Source organism: Tasmannia lanceolata, unplaced genomic scaffold, assembly GCF_043159265.1.
Source record: "Tasmannia lanceolata isolate RefF3 unplaced genomic scaffold, GAP_Taslan_0.1 ptg000012l, whole genome shotgun sequence".
Lineage (NCBI taxonomy): Eukaryota > Viridiplantae > Streptophyta > Magnoliopsida > Canellales > Winteraceae > Tasmannia > Tasmannia lanceolata.
Genome location: NW_027518689.1, coordinates 32,309,007 through 32,317,472, shown reverse-complemented (window position 1 = coordinate 32,317,472; position 8,466 = coordinate 32,309,007). Strand labels below are relative to the sequence as shown.

The 8,466-nt window shown below is 41.7% G+C and overlaps 1 protein-coding gene across 1 annotated transcript; it reads left to right on the top strand.

Moving 5' to 3' along the window:
* The first annotated feature begins 2,122 nt into the window (after positions 1 to 2,122).
* LOC143887869 (cytochrome P450 89A2-like) lies at positions 2,123 to 4,485 on the top strand. The gene is made up of 2 exons (XM_077392105.1): positions 2,123 to 3,171; positions 3,803 to 4,485. Exons 1-2 carry the CDS (start codon positions 2,185 to 2,187, stop codon positions 4,346 to 4,348), a joined length of 1,533 nt encoding a protein of 510 aa, XP_077248220.1. The 5' UTR covers positions 2,123 to 2,184; the 3' UTR covers positions 4,349 to 4,485.
* The last annotated feature ends 3,981 nt before the right edge of the window (positions 4,486 to 8,466 follow it).

The window sequence follows — 8,466 nt, the reverse complement described above, 5'->3', positions numbered from 1 at the left end:
AAAATGTACATACTATAACTTATGTAACTCGGGTCGGGTCGGGCCCCTTCAAACCCGGCTCGACCCGAGATTCTTGCGGGCTTTTGAATGCTCAACCCGGCTCGACCCGAAACCCATGAAACCTGAACCCAACCCAGGCTATTTTCGGGTCGGGTCGATGCGGGTCGGGTAAAACCCGGCTCGAGTTGCAGCCCTAATCTTGACAGAGATATTATATTTTCACCCCCATTTCTAGCATTCCACCCCACTTTTGCTTGTCCCTGAAGTGAAACAAGTGATGTAAATGCATTCATTTTCAGGAAAGATGCACAAAAGAGGGTGCGATGTCATTTTCCTTGTCATTTTCCTTCAATAAATTGTTGTTCCTGTTTTAGGAACCGGGATTTATAATTGATGCCATCAAGCAAGTTTGTTCTTTAGAACACGGGATGATCTCCTACTCTTTCTCTCGGCTTGACGAAAAGAGGGGTGAGAAATCAGAAAATGATTTCTTGTCTCCCATCCAAGATTATGAGAAAATTCAAGATTTTAAAATATTGACATCTAAACGGCCAAAAAAATAAAATTGAACTTCTTTTCATGTAAAACATGTAGAAACCCATGGTCAGATTTTGATGAGATGAAGTTTCTTAATTCTTGCTGTTGCAGCTTTATGATTTACGATTTTTCCCTTTCTCTCTTCTCTCTCTACTGATAATGATACCCCTCCTTGTTTTTGGTAATGACACTTCTCAACAGGAAACTACTTAAGTTGAGAAGCAAACATTACTTACCACCTCTCCACTAGGAGACTCTACTCGGCTTGTCTCCTGTAACTCCCCTTTAATTGCGTGCAACCAACTCGACTCTTATATTTTGTCTGGTTTATTTTTGGCATTTATGAATTTTGTCTTATTTGACAAAAAAAAAGAAAAAAAGAAAAAAAGAAAAAAAAATTGGCAAATTTGGGTGTACATCCACCCAAAGGTATATTCTTAATTGGTTTTAGCGGAAAAAAAATTTCTAGTAACTTTTTCCTCTTGGATGTTGTCATTACCATATTTTGATACTTGCCCAAATTCAGCTTGTCTCTTCATTTTTAATAGCTTCTAAGGCTTGCACACATTGTGTTGGGAAAGTTGCCTTACTTCCCAATCACGGTCAGTTGCTTGGGTGGGAAGGCAAGAGGCAAAAAGGAAAGCTGCCTTGTTAGGTTTTAGGGATAACCCAAATACCAAAAAAGAAACAGTGCCTTGAGGAAAGGACGGCAAGAGAGGAAGAGCAGGAGGCCTGGGTGTGACGGCTACCCTAAGGGAGAAAGAGAAAAAAGAGAGATAAGAAGGAAGAAAAGGGTTTTTCTTAGTTTTCTTCTTGGGTTTTCTTGGGTTTCTTTTGTGTACGATCTTGGGTTCGAGAAGCAAGGAAAGGGTTGTGGGTTTGTGCTTGATCCATTATAATCCTTATATTTTGTTTTTTTCATAGTGGAAGATCGTCTCATGTTTCTCGTCCGTGGAGTAGGCTTGGCCGAACCACGTAAAATCTCGGTGTCCATCTCGTGGCTTGATTTATTTATTTTACTTTTCCGTTTAATTTGTGCACGATCTGATTGGATTTGTAATAACCTTTTGACATCTGTTTAAATAACAAATGACAAGCTTACTTTGTTCAGTTAGATGATAAATTCAAACCGCTTGTAGGATAATTCGCTCCACAATTGACGTGAATTGTGTGGCAGACTTCAGCGCTTTTTGAAGCTTAGAGGGGTGAGAATTATCAAAACAACATTTTATCTTGGGCAGTGATATTCGCTACAGTCAGAACAACAACTCCAAACCGGTCTTTCAATTGGTGGGCCCAACAATTAATATTTTGAAATCTTTAATCAAGGCACACCATAGGATGATCCAAACCGTTCATTTGTTAGGCCAGAAGGTAAATAGGCCGCGCCCCAATAACTCATTTCCATAGGATGATCCTAGCCCTCCGATCTAAAGAGAGACTTCATAGAAACCTCTATAGAGTGGAGTGCTGTGATAATTCCATTGAAATGATTTTACTATGGCCCATCAAATAGATGGTTTGGATCGGATATGGTGAACTCAGCTTGACTCTATACATGAAACGCCTATAAATAAGGACACACTTGATCCACTGAGCTACGCGTCTCCCCTCTCTGTTACAACTTACAACTTCTCTTTCTCTGCCATGGAGATTTGGTTCCTCCTCATCCTCTCCCTCTCTTTCTGCATTCTCCTCAAATTTCTCATCCCCACCCTAACCCCAAGAAACAAAAAACTCCCACCTGGCCCACCCACACTCCCCTTCTTAGGCAACCTTCTATGGCTCCCCAAATCCCTATTAGACCTCGAACCTGTTCTCCGTCAACTCCGTAAAAAATACGGTCCCATCATAACCCTCTACATCGGATCTCGGCCCTCCATCTTCATCTTCGACCGCTCCCTCGCCCATCAAACCCTAATCCAACACGGCGCAACTTTCGCCGACCGCCCTCCGGCGAATGTCGTCGGCCGGATCACCTCCACCAATCAACACAACATCAATTCCTCCCACTACGGCCCTCTCTGGCGCCTCCTCCGCCGCAATCTCATCTCCGAAATTCTCAACCCTAATCGCGTTAAATCTTATTCTACCGGCCGGGAATGGGTCCTCGGACTGTTAATCCAAAAGTTCAGATCGGAATCGGAATCGGAATCAGGTGATGGAACGATCTCTGTTCTTGAGGGTTTCCAATACGCGATGTTCTGTTTGCTCTTATTGATGTGCTTTGGGCAGAAACTAGATGAAGATGTGGTGAGGAAAATCAAAGAAGGGCAACAGAGATTCCTCTTACGTTTTCGTAGATTTAATGTGTTGGTTTTCTTTCCTAAGTTGGGGAAATTCCTATTCCGGAAGAGGTGGAATGAGCTTCTAGAAATCCGTAGGAATCAGGAAGAACAACTCATTCCTCTGATAAGAGCGCGTAGAGAAAATCAAAAGAAACAAAAGCTGGACGATGACAAAGAGGGTGACTTTTTCTGCTTCTCGTATGTTGATTCTCTTCTGGAGCTGGAGCTCCCGGACGATGGGGGAAGAAAGCTCAAGGAGGAAGAGATCGTAACCCTCTGTTCGGAGTTTCTAAATGCGGGGACTGATACAACGTCGACTGCGTTAGAGTGGATTATGGCCAATCTGGTAGTGTGAAACAACCCATTACTCCAAAAGCTTAATTAGAGTTGTGTTATTTAATCATTTAGGGGCACGATTAAGATGAGGTGGGAAATGGCAAAAAAAATCAGGAGAAGGGTTTTGAGTATAGTTTTCTTTAACCAAAATAGGGAAAAGTCGATCCTGTTTTGATTTCAGTTTTCTTGCTTCATGATTTGTGATTTGAGGCTACACTAGTATCTGATTTTTAGCCTACCCCTCCCTCTCCACTTGGAGACACTGGTTTATGATGAAAAAATAAAAATAAAAAAATTCAATGTGAAATGAGGGCTCAAGTGGTGAATGTTGGGAGAGGGGGAAAGGGCGGTAAAGCGCTACTTCTCACTCTCTCACTCTCTCACTCTATCTCAATGCTGCCCCCGTGGATTTTTAATATCAAAGAGTTACTGGGTTTTGAACCCTATGCATCAGCTAAGTATCTACAATAATTTTTTTCCCAGTTTATTTGATAAAGAGGGAGATGTTTTTTTACATGGAAACAATAGGCCATACCTAACCATCCCTAACTCGGATAGACGAACACTGAACCAATTACTCCAAAAGCTTAAAGCTTAAGCTGTTAAGGGTTTGTGGTATTTAATTATTTATATTTCAACAGGTGAAGAATCAGGAGATACAAGCCAAACTGTTTGAAGAAATAAAAGGGGTTGTGAAGGAAGGAGACACAATTAAAGAAGAGGATTTGTTAATGATGAAGTATTTGAAGGCGGTGGTCATCGAAGGCCTCCGGCGGCACCCGCCAGGGCACTTCGTGTTGCCGCACGCAGTCTCAGAAGAGATATCTATAAATGGGTATGTTATACCGAAGAAAGCTACTGTTAATTTCACGGTGGCAGAGATGGGGTGGGATGGGGAGGTGTGGAAGGATCCGATGGAGTTCAAGCCCGAGAGGTTTTTGGAAGGAGAAGAGGTGGATATTACAGGGAGTAGGGAGATAAAAATGATGCCTTTTGGGGCTGGGAGGAGGATTTGCCCCGGGATGGGTCTTGCCATGCTTCATCTTGAATACTTTATCGTGAATTTGGTGAGGGAGTTTGAGTGGAAGGCAAAGGAAGGAGAAGAGGTTGATTTGACTGAGAAACCGGCCTTTACGATTGTGATGAAGAATCCCTTGAGAGCGGCCATTGTTCCGAGGAGAAAGTAGAAAAGGAGTGGAAATATCATTTCTTCATCTTTGTAAAATTAGTAAAATTAGTTGAAGAATGTGATGTTTCTTTATGTTTGTTAAAAAAGGGTTGAAGATATGATGTTTGAAATAAAATATGGAAACTTTTATAGCCACTCCTTGTCTGTTGACATGACCCCTAGGTTACTTACAAGTTACAACCTTATAAATATGAAGTTTCTTTTAATTTTTAAATACCTTATTAATATAAGGACAAATTGTTAGAAAAATGCAACGTTTTCATTATATTGTAAAAAAAGGGTAGTCATTTCAAAATTATAAAAAGGGGCTGTCAGGGTACGAAAATAGGCCTTTAGGACAAATATACCCCTTGGTTTTTCCCACCAACTTTATAAGCTCGTTTCCCTAAGCTATTTGACCTACCACCTTCTCTTTTTCTTTGTTCTTCCCCAACCAACTTCCAACGTGAAAAATACCATTGTTGGATACCTTGGTAGCGCATCCAACGTGAATAACAACCATAGTCTTTTGGGAAAAAAACACCATTACTTGTTTATTCTTGGTTGATAAACATAGCTCCAAGTATGGCCATTCTCCTCTACTTGAATAGGGTTTACATATTCTTTTCATGTTTTCATGATTTCTTGGGTTTTCATGTTTTTCATGTTATTTGTGCGTTGTTTTCATGTTTTCATGGTCTACCAGCCTCTTTGTTTGGATATTACTATGTTTATCTTGACCTCTCTCTCTCTCTCTCTCTCTCTATCCTCTCTCTCTGTGTGTGTATAGAGAGAAGCCTGATTGGACATCGTATGTATACTTGGACTCTTGGAACTATTAGTCAGGCTTCGGAACCACAATTTAGTGGTTCCTCGGAGGTTAAATAGTGGTTTCATGACTGTAAATGATGCTTCCCAAGTGGTTGGTACATTGTAATACTACTTTATTGGTTGTGAAAGGGATCATGAGTGTATCATTAGTGTTTGGAACATATTGGAACCATTACGTAGGCTTCGGAACCACAATTTAGTGGTTCCTCGGAGGTTAAATAGTGGTTTCATGACTATAAATGATGGTTCCCAAGTGGTTGGTACATTGTAATAATACTTTATTGGTTGTGAAAGGGATCATGAGTGTATCATTAGTGTTTGGAACATATTGGAACTATTACGTAGGCCTTGGAACCATAATTTAGTGGTTTCGAGAGGTTACATAGTGGTTCCAAGACTCAAAATTGTAGTTCGAAGAGTCCAACTAGTGTTTGGTATATTACAACAGTATTTTAGTGGTTTTAAAAGTCATCATAGACGTATCATTGGTGTTTAAAACCTATTGGAACCATTACTTAGGCCTCGGAAACACAATTTAGTGGTTCGAAGACATTTTTGACTGCTGAACATGTGGTTCCCTAGTGGTGCCGGGGTACAAAAAGTGGTTCCGTAGTGGTTCTGAGGTATAAAATGTGGTTCCCTAGTGGTTCCGGGGTATAAAATGTAGAAAATGTGGTTCCGTAGTGGTCTAGGGTAGAAAATGTGGTTCCCTAGTGGTTCCAAGGTATAACATGCGGTTCCCTAGTGGTTCCGGGGTATAAATGGTGGTTCCCTAGTGGTTCCGGGGTATAAAATGTGGTTCCCTAGTGGTTCCGAGGTATAAAATGTGGTTCCCTAGTGGTTCCGGGGTATAAATGGTGGTTCCCTAGTGGTTCCGGGGTAAAAAATGTGGTTCCCTAGTGGTTCCGAGCTATAAAATGTGGTTCCCTAGTGGTTCCGTGGTAGAAAATGTGGTTCCCTAGTGGTTCCGGGGTGAAAATTGTGGTTCCCTAATGGTTTCGAGCTATAAAATGTGGTTCCGTAATGGTTCCGCGGTAGAAAATGTGGTTCCGTAGTGGTTTCGACTTATAAAATGTGGTTCCGTAGTGGTTCCGGGGTAAAAAATATGGTTCCTTAGTGGTTCGGAGGTATAAAATGTGGTTCCCTAGTGGTTCCGGTGTATAGAATGTGGTTCCGTAGTGGTTCTGAGGTATAAAATCTGGTTCTCTATTGGTTCCGGGGTATAAAATTTTGTTCCGTAGTGGTTCCGGGGTAGAAAATGTGGTTCCGTAGTGGTTCCGGGGTGAAAATTGTGGTTCCCTAATGGTTTCGAGCTATAAAATGTGGTTCCGTAATGGTTCCGCGGTAGAAAATGTGGTTCCGTAGTGGTTTTGACTTATAAAATGTTGTTCCCTAGTGGTTCCGGAGTAGAAAATATGGTTCCCTAGTGGTTCCGAGGTATAAAATGTGGTTCCCTAGTGGTTCCGGGTATAAAATGTGGTTCCCTAGTGGTTCCGAAGTATAGAATGTTTTTCCCGAGTGGTTCCGGTGTATAGAATGTGGTTCCGTAGTGGTTCTGAGGTATAAAATGTGGTTCCGTAGTGGTTCCGGGGTATAAAATTTTGTTCCGTAGTAGTTCCGGGGTAGAAAATGTGGTTCCATAGTGGTTCCGGGGTAAAAATTGTGGTTCCGTAATGGTTCCGAACTATAAAATGTGGTTCCCTAATGGTTCCTTGGTAGAAAATGTGGTTCCGTAGTGGTTTGGACTTTTAAAATGTGGTTCCGTAGTGGTTTGGACTTATAAAATGTGGTTCCATAGTGGTTCCGGGATAAAAAATGTGGTTCCCTAGTGGGTCTGAGGTATAAAATGTGGTTCCCTAGTGGTTCCGGGGATGAAAATGTGGTTCCCTAGCGGTTCCGGGGTGGAAATTGTGGTTCCCTAATGGTTTCGAGCTATAAAATGTGGTTCCGTAATGGTTCCGAGGTATAAAATGTGGTTCCCTAGTGGTTCCGGGGATGAAAATGTGGTTCCCTAGTGGTTCCGGAGTAGAAAATATGGTTCCCTAGTGGTTCCGGAGTAGAAAATATGGTTCCCTAGTGGTTCCGAGGTATTAAATGTGGTTCCTTAGTGGTTCCGGGGTATAAAATGTGGTTCCCTAGTGGTTCCGAAGTATAGAATGTTGTTCCCGAGTGGTTCCGGTGTATAGAATGTGGTTCCGTAGTGGTTCTGAGGTATAAAATGTAGTTCCGTAGTGGTTCCGGGGTATAAAATTTTGTTCCGTAGTGGTTCCGGGGTATAAAATTTTGTTCCGTAGTGGTTTCGGGGTAGAAAATGTGGTTCCGTAGTGGTTCCAGGGTAAAAATTATGGTTCCGTAATGGTTCCGAACAATAAAATGTGGTTGCCTAATGGTTCCTTGGTAGAAAATGTGGTTCCGTAGTGGTTTGGACTTATAAAATGTGGTTCCCTAGTGGTTCCGGGATAAAAAATGTGGTTCCCTAGCAGTTCTGAGGTATAAAATGTGGTTCCCTAGTGGTTCTGGGGATGAAAATGTGGTTCCCTAGTGGTTCCGGGGTGGAAATTGTGGTTCCCTAGTGGTTCCGAGCTATAAAATGTGGTTCCCTAGTGGTTCCGTGGTAGAAAATGTAGTTCCCTAGTGGTTCCGGGGTGAAAATTGTGGTTCCCTAATGGTTTCGAGCTATAAAATGTGGTTCCGCGGTAAAAAATGTGGTTCCGTAGTGGTTTTGACTTATAAAATATGGTTCCCTAGTGGTTCCGGAGTAGAAAATATTGTTCTCTAGTGGTTCCGGGGTGGAAATTGTGGTTTCCTAGTGGTTCCGAGCTATAAAATGTGGTTCCGTAGTGGTTCCAAGGTATAAAATGTGGTTCCCTAGTGGTTCCGGGGATGAAAATGTGGTTCCCTAGTGGTTCCGGGGTGAAAATTGTGGTTCCCTAGTGGTTCCGAGCTATAAAATGTGGTTCGCTAGTGGTTTCGGGGTCAAAATTGTGGTTCCCTAATGGTTCCGAGCTATAAAATGTGGTTTAATACATTGGGAACCATTATTTAGACCTTGGAACCACAACTTAGTGGTTCTAAGAGTGTTAGTGGTTCCAAGAGTGTAAATAGACTTTCATGCACTTTATAAGTGATCATGAGTGTATTGATAGTGATTAAGGTACTCATACTCAGTATGTATATAATCAGACCATTATGAACACCTTCGAACCATAATTTAGTGGTTCCAAAAGTGTAATAGTATTGTTTTGGTCCAAAAGTGATCATAAGTGTATTAATAATGGTTATTATCGAAACAGGGTGTGCAAAAAT